Source organism: Sarcophilus harrisii, chromosome 4 (genome assembly GCF_902635505.1).
Source record: "Sarcophilus harrisii chromosome 4, mSarHar1.11, whole genome shotgun sequence".
NCBI classification, from domain to species: domain Eukaryota; kingdom Metazoa; phylum Chordata; class Mammalia; order Dasyuromorphia; family Dasyuridae; genus Sarcophilus; species Sarcophilus harrisii.
In genome coordinates this window covers 458698594-458714290 of record NC_045429.1, presented here as the reverse complement: position 1 = coordinate 458714290, position 15697 = coordinate 458698594, and the positions used below count along the sequence as shown (strand labels likewise).

The 15697-nt window shown below is 49.7% G+C and overlaps 1 protein-coding gene across 1 annotated transcript; it reads left to right on the top strand.

Annotated features, from left to right (window-relative positions):
- Positions 1-397: 397 nt before the first annotated feature.
- ACKR3 (atypical chemokine receptor 3) lies at positions 398-13481 on the top strand. Its single transcript, XM_031968249.1, has 2 exons — positions 398-590; positions 11594-13481. The coding sequence occupies exon 2, from the start codon at positions 11620-11622 to the stop codon at positions 12706-12708; it is 1089 nt and encodes a 362-aa protein (XP_031824109.1). The 5' UTR covers positions 398-590; positions 11594-11619; the 3' UTR covers positions 12709-13481.
- The last annotated feature ends 2216 nt before the right edge of the window (positions 13482-15697 follow it).

The following is a 15697-nucleotide window of genomic DNA, read 5'->3' as shown; positions in this document are numbered from 1 at the left end:
GGACGGGGTTCATTGACTCCGCTTAGGACTCTGGGAAGGCCATTCGCCACCCTGGGCCTCAGTTTCCCCGTCTGTAAGAGGCAGGGGCCGCGCCGGACGGTCTCTGAGCCCTGTCATTTCTGGGACCCCAGGCCCGGAGCGCGCAGGGACCCCAGGGAGCCAAGCCCCTCCTCCCGAAGCTGCACCAGCGGGGAGCTCCGAGAGGGGAGCCGTGGGTCTGGGCGGGGGGCCGGGGTGTTCCCTGGCACGTGGGTCCGTGCGCGTGCACCGCCGCCCGTGTCATGGACGGGCCTGGGGGTGTGCGCACACGCCTGGCTGGGCACGCGCGCATGTGTGCGCGTGTCTGGGCGCCCGGGAGTGCGCGCGCTGGTGGGTCGCGGTGTGTGAGCCCGAGCACTCGGCGGCGATCTGCGGAGCGGCCGGCGGGAGGTGCTGTGCTCCCTCCCGCGGAGGAAGGAGGGCGGGCGGCGCGAGCTGTATAAAGAGGCGGCCGGCCGGCCGAGCCTCAGTCTCTTGGAGCTGCCCAGCAGCCGGGTCACAAGCCGGAGGACGGACAGCCCAGCCCGGCCCCAGCCGCCTGCGCCTCCCAGGTAAGGCTCGGCTTCTGGTCCCCTCCGCGCTCGCCCGCGGGGGCCCGGAGCACCCCGAGGCGGCGGGGCAGGCGAGGGACCCGGACGCTCCGCTCCCCGCTCCGACGGGCTCTGGCGCGGCTCGCGTGCTCCGGCTGCCGCCCCCGCCCCTCGGAGCGGCCCTACCCCGCCTCCGGCCCGAGCCTGGAGAGGAAGCCCCTTCCCCGTGCGCGCCCCCCGCCCCTGCCCCGGCTCCGGCGCCCGGCGGGGACCTCCCCGCAGCCCCCGGGGGCCCGCGGACTCCGCCAAGTTCTCTCCCCCTCTTTGTTCCGCTCTTTGCCGGGCGTGCCCGCCGCCGCCGCCGGGGCTGCCAAGGTGGGCTCTGACTCCCGAGCGGAGGGAGGCCCCCGGGGGCTCCGGCGGCTCCAGCCCGCTCTGGGACCCAAGGGTGCCCGGGCTCGCAGCGAGCCTGCCCGTCCGGCTCCCTCCCGCAACTCCCGGGCGCTGGCCGCTTTCACGCAGGGGAACGAGCCCGCTGGCGGTCAAGTCGCCGGGAGTCGGGGCTCAGTGGGAGCCTCCTTCCCCGCAAGGGACGGACCTCGGTGGCCGGAGGCTGCTCCACCCAACATTTTACATCGGTGGAAATCGAGGCCCACCGAGGTGAGTCACCAGCCCGGGATCGCCCAGCTGGTAAGCGGCGGAGGTGGGATTTGAATTCAGGTCCTCCAATTGCCCCATACTTAGCAAGCACCCAGTGATTTACGGACCCTCTGAGACCTGCATTCAAGGCTTCCGGGGGGCTAGAATCTATTTGAATTCAGAGCTTGCGCTTCGGAGAAGCTTTAAGTGGGGATGGCCAGAACCAGCGGCCCCACCCCCGGCCCATTTCTTGACTGCCTCTGTTTTGACTGGTTACCCTTTTCTTCTGGCCTGTCTGGCCCGGGCTGTAAACGCATTAAAACGATTTGTGTGGAGAGTGGAAGCAGAGCCGGCCCTCTCCAAGTCTGTGCGCCCCAGCTAGGCCAGGGATGCTGGGGAGGCCGGCGTCTGAAATGAAGGTCAGGGATGGGTGGGCAATAAAAGGGGGAGAATGAGGAGCTGTAAAAAGGGTCCTTCCCCCCGACCCCTCCCCATTCATGGCTCGCAACAGGATAATTAGGTTTTAAGAAGGGGGAGAGGGCCTCATTCACTAACTTTATAGCCCTTTGATGATATTTGCTGCGGTGACAGAGCCTGAAAGTTCTTTTCTTCAACCTTGCGGAGAGAGTCCGGCTAACTTTGGTTTTTTCTTTTCTAAAAGTGCAGTGGATGTCTTTGTGTCGCCTTTATTCCCCGAAAATGCCGAGATCAAATAGGCTTGCCTAGAAAAGGGAGGAAGGAGCCGGCTTGTTGGGCTTCACTGATCACTTTTCTGCAGCAGAGCCAGGGATCAACTCCCCTCCTGTTGGCCCAGACTTAAAGAAGTGGCTGCAGGGGTTTTCTCCCCTCTCCCAAAGCAGGAGTCTGGTGGGGGGCGGGCGAGGGGCGGGGTGAGGGGAGTAGGGGGTATCTGTCTTTGAAACAACTTAACCCTTTTATTTCTCCCCCTGTAAATAAATACTCAGTTGTGTGGACAGGACCGCTATTGTATGGGTATGATGCTGAGGCAGCTGCCTTGGAGACCAAGAGCCAAAAAAAAAAAAAAAAAAAAAAAAGGCACCAGGAAATGGAGCAATCCCTGTATTTTGCTGCCAAACTGATAAAAAACAGATTCGTTCTTACCTTGAAACACACACACACACACACACTTACACACACACACACTTACACACACACACACACACACACACACTTATACACACACACACACACACTTATACACACACACTCACACTCACACCATTCCAGAGAGCAGGGTGTACCTGGCTCAGCCACCAATGGCCAGCTGAGCTGGAGCCCCTATTTGCAACAGCCCTCAGAGACATGACAAGGTATTAGGGTCTACTAAGCAAGCCCAACTTTGGGAGGGAGAGGAGAGAGCTTGGGGCTCGCTGGATGCCGAGTCCCTCCCTAATCAGGAACAGTTGGGTTTTGTGTGACAATTGGAAGCTGGGAGGGGAGGGAGGCTCCTGTTTCCAGCTAGCCTCTGGGGAAACTAGTGCAAATGGCTCTGGGAGGCTTCGGAGACTGGCCCTGCAGAGACAGAGATCTCTTTCTGAGGGTTTGCCCGAGTGACTGTAGTAACAATTTCTAACCCTGAAGTAATTGTTGTTGAAAGAAATGTCCAGCAGTCGTGGAAGCGTCCCTCCATAGGAGCTGGGTTCAAATACTGTCTGGGTCCCTCCAGGGAAGTCTCCTCCTCCCTCTGGGGGTATGGGGTGGGTGGGGGTGGACAACCTGGCTTTCCTAGTTCCTTCCACTCTCAGCGCCAGTAAACTTTTAGACTGGACCCCTAAGAAACGTGTTTTCATTCTTTTGTACAAGATTGTTTTTTTTAAGACTGTGATTAAAGTGTATGTTGGTTCAATGGTATAACTGAGAAGACAAAGACTGTTTCTATAATAAGGATTTTAGAGGGCAGAAAAAATATAGCCCGAGGATACATACTTTCTCTTTTTAAGCATAAAAAAATGGGGAAGGGGGGAGGGAGGAGCAAAGTTTCCTGGCTTCGCAAAATGGGTTAAGCTGGGAATGTTTGATGCCTTTGTTACCTGAAAGGCAGAAGTTAGAAGGACTTCTCAATTAACCAGTTGCTACTATCTGGATACCAAAACGACTTCCCACAGTGAATTGCAGAATGAATACTCTTACACCTACGTTTTATAGGAAATGGCTCTTTGTTGACCCCAGTTAGGAAGGGAAGAGAGGCCCAAAGCTTTGGTGAAAGGTTCTTAACTGGGTGGAGTTGGGGTTGCCAAGGGCTCCCAGAAGCTGTAAACCACGGTGGGGTAAGAAGACACTGACTGATAAGGAAGTGGAGCCAGGTGGCTGGCTCTGAGTCGGCCTCCTCCCCTGCTCTTGCACCCAAACGCCGCTCCTGAGGGTTCTTGTGACAGGCGGTGTTTACACTGGGAAGAGGATGTTAACAGAGAGCCTGAATTCCAATTCGGTGTCTTTTTCTTACAGCTTAGGTGCCCTTGAACAAGCACTTCTCCCCTCCTGGAGTGCCCTCAATTAGAGCACGTTGCCTCTGAGGTCCCTTTCTACCTCTCTGAGCCCTGCTTGAGTGATAACATAAAAGTCAATAGTCACTAGACTGTTTATTAAGCACTTACTATGTGCCAGGCATTGTGCTAGGCACTGAGGGTCTGGATAAGCAAAAAGAATGGGTATTCCAGCTCTGGAGGGTGCCCCGGGGAAAGGGCTGAGCTAAGAAAATACCTTTTCCAGCTCTGGGCTAATCTGTGGGGGGATTAATCCCCTAGCTGGCTTGCCAGTGTAGACAGCAGTCTTTCTTTTCAGTGCTGTCAGATCTAGCTAGATCCCCCTCCTTCCACCAGCCCTCCACGTCTGCAGTGTGGGGGGCATCTGAGCACAATAGACTGGGATCAGGTTTCTGAGTGTTCATCGCATGATGCTCTGGCCAAGGACCGGGGGTGGGGCAGGGGGATGCAGCCCTAGCATCCTCTCTAGGTTTGTGGGAAATGTGCCTAAAGCCCTGGGGAGAGGAGGGTGTGCTGGCTCTGTGTGAATAGGGGTCAAGGTTTATTTATGCCCCTGTGGTCCCCGGGCAGCCTCTGATTTGCATGAAACAAGCTCACCCTGGGTCATTCCTGAATGCAGTGGGAGGGCTGCTTTGTTGGCTGGGGAAGGAAACAGGCCACTTGTCCCTGCTTGGGCTGCGGGAGCAGATGGCCGAGGCTGCCCGATTGCACCTTCTAGGCCAGGGCATGGATCTCAAGCAGGTTTGGGAAATCTGGAGGCTGGCCCCGGATCCTGGCTCCTTGACAAGTTATTCCTTCCAGAGCGTGCAATTATTAAGTACCTACTAGCTCCCAGACCTGAACTCGGGGAGAGACAGAGAAAGGGAAGGCAACAAATGTTTATTAAATGCCAGGCCCTGTGTGCTAAGCGCTTTACGAATATTAGCTCCTTTGATTACAATTGGGGATTTCAAAAAATGGACCGATTGATGGTGGCTCATTGGAAAGCTTGTAAACGTTTAAAAATTCAAAGCTAAAAGGTCTCTGCTTATGTCTTAGGCAACGTGGAGCCATAGGAGGATTTAGGGATTAATTTACTCTGCCTGGCCCCAGAAGGCAGAGTTGGGAGTAATAGGTGAGGGGTGGAAGAAAGAGGAAGGAGAGGGTTTGCCGAGAGGTATATTTGGCTTTATTCGAGGCAAGGCCTCCTAATAATTACGTGGTGGAGAGGAAGTCATTTCCCCAGGCAGGAAGAGCTCAGGTTCAAGGTCTGCCTTTGACACTTACTAGCCCCGAGACAAAGGACAAGTGACTCTCTTTGGTAACAGAACAGCCCGGGGGGCGGGGGGGGGGCGTGCTTGGGGAGACGAGCAAGGTTGATGGGGATGGGCCAGGCAGGGCAAGGTCACAGAGGAGAAGCCATCCTCCTGCACCTGTGGCGTTTGCCAGAGCACATGGCCCTCGGAGCCTTTAGCCTTTCTGTTTACATACTAAAATTCTCTCCTGCAGAAAGTCTGCACTTATTCCTGGAAGGATTCTGGGGGCCTGCACGTGTTTTTCCCACCTGCTCAAACTGCAAGGAACATTTAGATTCTCTAGCCCAATAGTTCATCAACAATCATTTATTAACCACCTGCTCCAGGCTGCATTCAGGAGGTAGAGATACAATCAATTCACCACCAGTTTATTAATCATTTATGAGCGCCAGGTTTTGTGCTGGGCACTGGAGATAAACAGATAAATGAAATGCTCCCCTGCCTTCAAACAGCTTTAGTCTATCAGCAAATCTAGCTTCTTGTGTCTTTGTTTACCAAAGTAATTTCTACATTCATTCAAGCTCTCATTCGACAGATGAGGGACCCAGAGGCCCCTAAGGGAGAACTAGCTTGCCCAAGTCACTCAGGTGATTAGAGGAATGGGGAGTCCCCCCCTTAACCTCTTGGTTTCAAATCTAGGGCTCTCTCCTAGCATCTCCCCGCCTCATCGAACCACATGGAGCAGAGGAGGAGATTGCCATTTGTGTGTGGGTTTTGGAGTTAAGTGTTTGGCCTTTGGGAGTGCCCATCGAAGGGTATGGGGTCCTTCAGCTGGGGGTATCACTCGTCTTCCCACCCAATGTGTTTGGAACCAGTTGAGATCTCTGGAAGGACAGACACTCCATCCTGGGAAGTCTCTATAGCAGAGATGGACAATGTTCTCCTTCTCTTCATATCCAAAGTATTTAAACCTGGGTCTTAATTTCAACTCTTTATGAGGGAGGTCCCTGGGCCTTGTTAATGAGGAAGGCTGGACTAGATCACCTCAAAGTTCCCTGGAAGCTCTAAATTTAGGATCCTGAAGCTTGGCCACTTTCTCTCCATGTTTCTTTGGGTAAGGGGATTCCTGTTGGGGGGGGGTGCTTAGTTTCTAACGTGTGGGTTGGATTTGCTGACCTCTGCATCTCTTCTAGCTCTGGTTCCTGTGTTCTTGGTATCTTAGGTTTCTAGCTGTAGATTTGCCAGCTTGGAGGTCATTGGAAAGACCCAGGATTAGGGCTAGAGCAAGGGTTATTAATCTGGGACTCATGGATTTGAAAAAATAACTGAATTTTAATATGATTGGTTTTCTTTTTAATCTTAAGTATTTTATGCATTTTAAAACACTCTTATGAGAAAAGGGTCCACAAGTTTCACCAGACACCTAAGAGGCCCGAAGTCCATAAAAGGTTGAAATCCCTGGGCTAGAGTTCGGTGAGTGGTGCCATCCTATCTGGGAAGACTAGGCTAGCCTCCCTTTCACCCTGTCAAAGGTAGATCAGGAGGGATTGACCCAGGAACAGAAATGCCTCAAGTCAACAACTCTTGTTTTTGGTCATGGCCCCAATGCTGTTCTAATGCTCCATTGTGTCACCAAGGTGTTTCAGGGAAGGAAGCCCAGTTCATCTCCTGTACCTGACAGGTGTGAGGGTCTCTTTCCTCTCTTTTGCACTGCGGGATTGAGGGAGTCTCTAAACTCTCAGGGAAGGAAAAAGCCTGGGTTCTCACCCCTTCCTTACCCCCATTTGGAGCTTCCAAGGCAGAGAAGCCTTTCATCCTGCCTGCTAGGACGGAGCTCTTCCTCCCTTGCTCTTCCCTTGGTGTGGGCGACAAATGACCCAAGAGCCTGCAGATGTGCAGGGGCACGGGCTGGATGCTTTTGGCCGGACAAGTCCCTACCCCCAGTAAGAGGCCAGTGGGCAGTGAATTACTGCTTTCTTCCAGCAGAGGGTGATCTGACCTGCTCTCCAGGCCTATGCTGGCTGAAGAGACCTCAACTCCGGAGTGGATCGATTCATTGTTCCTTCCAGTATGAATAGGAAGATCCCGAAAGTCCTCTGCCTGACTAGTTCCCTCTGTCTCTGTTTTGGCCTCTCTGCCCCCCCCCCCCTCTCTCTCTCTCTCTCTCTCTCTTTCTCTCTTTCTCTCTTTCTCTCTCTCTGTCTCTCTCCATTTCTCGTTCTCCATTTTTTTCTGTCTCTACCTGTCTCTTTCTGCCTTTCTTCCCTCTCTGTCTCAGTCTTTCTCTACAAATGGGCTTTTTAATAACAAAACATAATGTATATTAGAGTCTTCAGAAAGCATGAGGTATTCAGGAAGTGGTCACTTATCCCCAAGCTTAATGGAGACTGACCCAGTTCTCGGGATCCTAGTTAAAAAGGGCTTTAAAAGTCTTCTAATCTGGCCTCTGGGAGAGACATTAAGCAACTCATCCAAAAACCAGTGACTTCGCTGGGATTTGAATCCAGGTCCCCTGACTCCCAAACCATTTCTCCTCCACCTTAGCAATCACATCTCATATTTACAAAGTGCTGCAAGGCTTAGAAAGCACTTTGTAAATAGGGCCTCATTTGATCCTCACCAGGGCCTTGGGAAGTAGATGTTCTTATGTTTTCCTCATTATAGAGAAGAGGAAAGGGAGACCAGAAGAGGCTTAAGGCACTTCTCAGAATAACATGGGAGCAAGATATAAAGCAAGGTTTGAATACAGGGCTCCTGCTTCCAAGCCCCCCACTTTCTCCACTGCTCCATCTGGTGGAGTCTCTTTAATACCATTTTCTCCTATTACAGATGAGGGAACTGAAGCCCCAGGAAGCTAAGCTTGTATTCTAATAGATTGCTCTACTTGAGGGCAGATTCTGTGTCGTGAGTGTGTTTGTGAAAGAGAGAGTGTGTGTGTGTGCATGTGCATGTGTTTGCACAAGTACTTCCTCTGTAGTTGCTTCCTCACTGCATTCAAAAGCCAGAATGGTTTTAATTATAATATATATTTTTTAAAAAAGATAGCGATTTTGAATTGCGATTTAAAAGATCCTATGGGGACGTTTGGGAAATTCAGGCCTTCTCTTGCCATGTCAAGGATGCTCTGGGTATAACGGGTCTGTTCTTTTGAAAGAGAGACTTGCTATTATTAAAATCAATTTGCTTTTTGAGGGCAGCTTTTAATTTCTTTCCAAAAGGAATCTTATAGCGATCCCCGGGATGAGAGGCTCAAATATTGGATGACATTCATTTGAAATGCACAGGAGAGCGGGAGATCTGATTACTCGGCTCTTTATTTAGGTCTCTATCCTCCTCCTCCTGATTCCCCTCCTCCCTCCCCCCTTGCCCTTCTTTTCCCTCTCTCCCTCCCTTCTTTCCTCCCTCTACCTTGCCGGGCAGCCTGAAAGGAGCCCGTCCATGGGCTCACTCAGGCCACTGGTGGGAGCGATAATAGCCTCCAGACCTGGTGGAGCTCTGGGGAACTGTCCTCCTGCCCTGTAACAGGCCCAGCACCCCGCTGCCTGACTCCCCACTGTGTCAGGAGATACTTAATGAGGAGAGAGCCAGGCTGAAGTAGGGAAAGGCAAAGGAGGGGGCAGGGAAGTGTTCCTTGTCATCATAAATAATTTTTTTTGGCACAGAATTCAGTGATTTACCAAATCAAATTAACATTGCCCAGAGGGCAGAAGCAGAATACGAAACAATTACTTCTCAGTTCTCCGAGTCCCTTCTCCCCCAGTGCCCTGGGGTTTAAGACCAGAGAGAGCTGGCAGCAACCCAAAATTAGGGATGTCAGAGAGGGAGAGAGGGGGGAGTAAATGCAGAAACGAGCCTTTCCAAGATAATTATTTAAAAAAGAAAAAGGCATTAAGATGTCTTCTTTCCTGATTGCATATCACAGCACTCCCTGCTTGGATCTCACTGATTCTTCCTGGACCTCAATTTCTCCCTCAGGAAAATAAAGGGATGGGACTAGATATCATCCAAGGTAATGATAATGACCCTGTTGGCAAACCAGGTGCCAGGGTTGCTTAATCTTCCTAGGGAGACTTAATAAGTTTAGCTCTGAAGACGTCTTTTGGAACAATGGCTGAACTTGAGTCATGGGGTCATAGATTGGAGGCCACTGATTCCAACTTCTTCTTTTTACAAATAAAGAAACTGAGTTTCTGGATAAAATTTGAATTTAGGCAGCAGAGCAGAGAGAGGGCCACTAACGGCGCCACAGAGCACTCATCATCCTGTGTTTAAATGTGGCCTCCCTGGTTGTGGGACCCTGAGCAAGTCATTTCACCCTCTTTGCCTCAGTTTCCTTCTCTGTAAAATGAGCTGGAAAAGGAATTGGCCAACCACTCCAGTGTCTCTGCCAAGAAAACCCCCAATGGGGTCATGGAGAACAACTGGACACAACTGAAGAGAATGAGTAACTGTGATCCAGACCTTGTGCCAGAGTTCCATGTAGATCGACAATCAGATGCTTTACAAGAAAGCAGTTAAGAAAATAAACAGCTCCCTTCTATGTTAGAAAGTTCTGAGTTCGGAATCTGGCTCATGGTGACCTTGGGAAAAAAGTCCCCTTCCCTTTTTGCGTTTCATCTGTAAATTGAGAGGTTTGGAGTCCATGGTTTCCAAGGCCCCCTTTAGATCTGTGACTGTCTGATTGTTCACAGGTGTCATATTTAAGCCTCTGTATGCTTTGTCGTTAAAACAACTGTTTAAATGAAGCGACGGCGGAAGACTCTCTACCCCAGACAGCAGCTGGCTAACAGGAGGGTTTCCTCAAATCCCTCATTTCTCCCCAACGTCAGATATGGGCACCAAGAAGGAAGGCTTCTCACCATTCCTTACATTTTGAGCATTTTTCCTAGATTCTTCCTAATTAGAAACTGAGGGTGGCCCAGAGCCTGGGACTTGGGCATCCATGTGGATGGGGAATACAAGGCTGGAGCCTTCACTTGTATTTTTTTATTTAATGTGAATCCGGGCTAGAATCTTTCAGGATTGTTCTTGGGAGCCTACAGCCACGATCCTGAGTAAGGCTGCTCCCCTCCTCCAAGATGCAGATGAGATAGCTCCAAAGGGTCTCCTATGCAGAGAGACCACGTCATCATCTGTGTGGTAGGAGCTGGGGGGAGATTGAGAGGGGAGGGGGGGCTGACAGCTCCTTGGCCCACCGACGCTCACTGATTTCATACCCGGGGATCACAGCCAACCGGATGAGGTCATAAGCATACTCTATAGCAATAATAATAATAATAATAATGATAATAATGATGATGATGATGAAAAACTTCACACAGCAAGTGACTGTTTCTTTTTTTGGAGAATAGATGAATTTAGGCCAGTTAAGTATAGTGTTCATTTAGCCCAGCTTTAACTTGCCTGCTATCTGTCCCCCTTCTATTTGTAAAGCAAGGTTAAATAAGTCTTTGGACCTTGCTTTATTTTTTAAATAAATTTAGTCCTTGAAGGGACTAAACTGTTCTTTTTTTTTTTTTTTTGAGTCTTTATTATATCCCAGCCTAGGTGCTTAGTATTTCCTTGTTGACTGATTCTCAAAAATTTCCTGGATACATTAGAATGTAATTTTTGAGACCAGGGATATCTATCTCTCTCTCTCTCTCTCTCTCTCTCTCTCTCTCTCTCTCTCTCTCTCTCTCTCTTCTGTCCCTTCCTCCATTCTTTTCCTCTTTCTCTTCCTCTCTCCCTTCCTTCCTTCCTTCCTTCCTTCCTTCCTTCCTTCTTCCCTACCTTCCTCCCTCCCTTCCTTCTTTCCTTCTTCCCTTCCTTTCCTCTTTCCTTCCTTCCTTCTCCCCGCCCCCCCCCCCCCAGCATAGTATCTGGGAGGTAGCCTACAGTTAATGAATGATTGTTAATTAATTCTCTGAAATTCCTGAAACAAATGTAACCCCCCATGAGAGTAAGGACTATTTCCTACTTCTTTTCTCTTTTTATTGGCAAGTGCTTAATAAATGTTGATTTAATTAGGTTGAAGAAGCAGGATTATTCAGTGAGAGAAGGCAAAGCAAAATTCAGAATCCTGGCTCTATTGCCCACTTACCGAGTGCACTTTGGCTTCAGTTTCCTTATCTGTAAAATGGAAAAGTTAAACTAAATGACCCCACTATGTCGTCCCTTTCATCTCTATGTGTGGAAGCTGCAGAGAAGAGTTTTGCTCTATGGAAAGAGTACTTTGAAATAGAGAATCCTAGAAAGGGCACAGGTTACTTTGAATAGTTATAGGTCATACAGCCATAGTTTGATCGCTGAAAGGGATCTTACTTAGAGGCCGTCTAGTCCAACCCCCTCATTTTTACATATGAGTAAACTGAGGCCCTGAGAAGCCAAACACCCTGCTTATGCTCACAGAGCTTGAAAGCAATAATGGATTCCATGTCACCAGAAGTCTTCACAGAGACATTGGACGACCCTTTGTTGGGGATATAAGAGAAGGCGTTCTTGATTGGCTCCAAGGAGGAGTACATGAGGTTCCTTGCAATGCTGAGATTCTGTAATAATTTTACATAAGACCAGCCACGTACCAGAGCATCTGGATGGGGGAGCTAGAGGAGCAAGTTACTGATGTCAATAACTCCTAATCAGTGTTTTTTTTTTCCTCTCGCAGGTCATTTAGTTGAGTCTTCACCAGTCATGGATTCCTTCTCCTTTGATTACTCAGAACCAGGGAATTTCACAGACATCAACTGGACATGCACCAGCGGAGATTGCATCACCGTGGACACCGTCATGTGCCCTAGCGCGACAGGCCGAAATGTCCTGTTGTATACCCTCTCCATCTTTTATATTTTCATCTTTGTAGTCGGGATGATCGCCAACTCAGTGGTGGTCTGGGTGAATCTCCAGGCCAAGACGACGGGTTACGAGACTCACCTGTACATCTTAAATCTGGCCATCGCCGATCTGTGTGTGGTTGTCACCATTCCCATCTGGGTGGTCTCTCTGGTCCAGCACAACCAGTGGCCCATGGGGGAGCTCACCTGCAAGATCGCTCACCTCATCTTCTCCATCAACCTTTTTGGCAGTATCTTCTTCCTGACCTGCATGAGCGTGGACCGCTATCTCTCCGTGACCTATTTCACCAACACCAGCTGCCAAAAGAAGAAGGTCGTCCGCCGGCTCATCTGTATTTTCGTGTGGCTCCTGGCCATCTGTGTCTCCCTGCCGGACGCCTACTACCTGAAGACCGTCACCTCGGCCGCCAATAACGAGACCTACTGCCGCTCCATCTACCCGGAGCACAGCATCAAGGAGTGGCTGCTGGGCATGGAGCTGCTCTCCGTGGTCCTGGGCTTCATCATCCCTTTCTCCATCATCGCCGTCTTCTATTTCCTGCTGGCCAGAGCCATCTCGGCCTCGGGGGACCAGGAGAAACACAGCAACCAGAAGATCATCTTCTCCTACGTCATCGTCTTCCTCATCTGCTGGTTACCCTATCACGCCGTGGTGCTTCTAGACATCTTCTCCTTCCTCCACTTTATTCCCTTCAACTGTCAGCTGGAAAACTTCCTCTACACAGCCCTCCATGTCACTCAGTGTCTGTCCCTGGTGCACTGCTGTGTCAACCCGGTACTCTACAGCTTCATTAACCGAAACTACCGGTATGAGCTGATGAAAGCCTTCATCTTCAAGTACTCGGCCAAAACCGGTCTCACCAAACTCATAGATGCCTCCAGAGTATCAGAAGCAGAGTACTCTGCCTTGGAGCAGAATGCCAAATGACCTGGGGGTCCCATCCCTGAAAACATCTTGTCGAACTTCTTTGCTTGACTTTCACAGGGCACAAAAGAAAGGGAAACAAGCTTCCAGTTGGATGGATCCGTTCCTACAAAGTCATCTGTTTGTTTCTTCTCAGAACCTATGTATGCGGCCGGCGTCCAACCTGGAAAAGGAAAGTTTTGCGTTCAGCAAAGCCTCCATGCGCTGTTGGAGACATCACCCTGAGAACAAAGATGCCGTGAGAGAGAGCTCCAGAGTTCAGTGTATATTTTATATGATGTATTGTATTTAAGACTGAAGACTTTTTTTATTTTCTGGTTATCAGTGTACCTTAATACATTGTATTTGAAAGTTAAATATATTTTTATCGTCTATTTGAAGTATAAAGTTGACCTGTGTATCCAGAGTGCTGTAGTTTAAATGTTAGCATGGCATCACTTTTGACTGTTTTGACTAAAGATGACTTTCATTGTTAGCTGGATGGAAAATATATGTATATAAATATCTATCTATCTATCTATATATGTTGGTCTTGATGAAAATGTTTTATTTACAATAGCTTTATATGTGTATGGTGTATACACTAGCGTGGGCCACGGGACCCGAGCTGTTTGCTTTAAAATACAGCCTGGGGTATGAACAGTATTGTAAAGTTAGGGTTACCGCAAGACCTTGGGTCTTGGTTAATAGATCCACAGAAGGAACGGAGAGAGCTCGTTGGAGAAAGTTCTATTTGTAACTTATTTTTTAAAATAAAAGTCTTTGTTCCAAAGGCATCTGATGGTTCTGACTTATCCTTGGGGGGAAAAAGGGGGAGTAGAGAACGCAAACAGGAGGAGCAAGTCAACTGAAAAACATTAAGATAGAACCCTCGCATTGCAACAATCCCAATTTCCCTCTGCTGCTGTTATGTACTCCTTGAGCATGAGCCTAACGTTTTTTAAAATGCACAGAAAGAGACATGATAAGAGTAAAAAGGTCAGCCTGAAGTGAATAATATAGGACCTGGAAGAAGACAATCCACAGAATGAGCTTCTCTATTCCATGATTATGTGTGTGTATGTGTGAGTGAGTGTGTATTTCTGTGTGAGTGTGTGTGTGTGTGTGTATAAAATAGTAGTAGTAGTAATAGTAGTAGTAGCGGTGGTGGTAGTAGTAATAGTAGTAGCAGTAGTGATAGTAGTAGTAGTAATAGTTGTAGTAGTAGCAGCAGCAGCAGCAGTAGTAGTAATAGTAGTAGTAGTAGCAGTAGTAGTAGTAGTAGTAATAGTTGTAGTAGTAGCAGTAGCAGCAGCAGCAGCAGCAGCAGTAGTAGTAATAGTAGTAGTTGTAGTAATAGTAATAGTAGTAGTAGTAGTAGTAGTAGTAGTAGTCGTAGTAGTAGAAAGATACATAGACCTGAAAGGCAGTTCTCTTATTTTATTTCCTGGGGAAATCTATTGGTGAAAGTGATTTGGCTATAATAACAGCATGACCCTGGCAGGATTCAAACCCAGATGTCTTGACCTTAAGGCTTTCTGCTAAACCTGCCTGTCCCTGAAGCAGTAAAGAAACCCGACATAGTCCCTGCTCATACTTTTGGGAGAAGGGACGTTCAAACAGACAACACGTCACAGCAGTGATTCTCAAGGCACATCCAGAGACCCCTGGGAGTTCTCAGGACTTTTTAAAGGATATTCCACAAGGTTGTAACTCTTCATAGTAAATACTGACATTTTACTTTCCAACACTGAATAGTGTTAGCTATACCCCCCACAAACACTCTTGGGGAGGAGTATTTCGGCTTTTAAAAGCATCCAGGCTCCCTAAAACCCCAAAGTTTGAGAACTACTGTGCTGTTGTAATGAGTAGCCAGTGCTCACTTGCTGTAGGATAATTGAATGTGATCACAGCAGTCACCAAAGGAGCTCAGAGGAACTAAAGGTTCCTTTTAATACTTTTTTTCTTAGTGCCAGGCCAGGGTTAAGATGACTGATGATGGCTCAAGATGCAGTGAGTGACTTGTGACTTGGGTTTTTTTGATATTCCTCCAAGCTCTCAGCCCTCTGCAGCACCTGCTTCCATTAGCTGCCTTCAGGGCCGAAACAAGTTGTTCTCATGTGCCCACTGCACCAGGGGACGTCGGCACTACTTGGGCACATCCCCCTCATTCACCGGGAGGTGACCCTCCGCATGGTTTAGCCCCCATAGGTTCCTGGGGTGTGGCGATGTGCGCGCTGCGGCCCCTCGGAGCGGCAGGTGAGAGTTAGGTGGGCAGAGGGACACCAAAGGCGGACAAGCTCTCTGAAGAGGGTTCCACAGCCGCCCCAACACATCCTACACCCCCCCCAGCAAGACAGCTCCTGACTCAACATGCAGCTGGGGCAGGGAGGCTTTGTGGCAGGCCAGGTGTGAGAGTGGAAGGACAGAACCAAGGCACGAGGATAGAGATCAGGAGCCCCCACCTGGTGCCTCCGGTGGCTCCCACAGCTCATTCCACTCCTTGCTTTCCAGGCTCCACAGCTTTAAAAGCTCACTCCTTGTGGGCCCCAGCCGCGCCCCCTCCCCACCCGGAGGCCTTGCTTCCCATCTGGGCAGCAGTACCCGCCCGAGGGCGAGGAGATCGCGCCACAGTCAAGCAGGGGCTCGCCTTGGGTAGCAGGAATGTAGGGCGGCCCAAACAGGAGCGGAGGGCTGGGCCTTGGAGGTGTGGCCCGGGGCGGCTCACGGGGCTAACGGGGCACCCACAGCACCGAGGCAGCGTTTCGTAGGGGCTAGAGTTTGAGAGCTAGAGAGGCCCTCCCTCCTCTTTCCACATCTTGGCCCCGGGTTTCCCAATCAACCAGTGCAAGACATGGCTCCAAAGCCACCTCTCTATCGGAATCGAGGATATTGTTTACAAGCTGGAGGTTTAGAGTCACTTTTAACTCAGTTATATAACCACAAGCAAAACACTTTAACCCTCTGGAAGCCTCAGTTTTGTCATCTGTAAAATGGGAATAATCATGTCTGT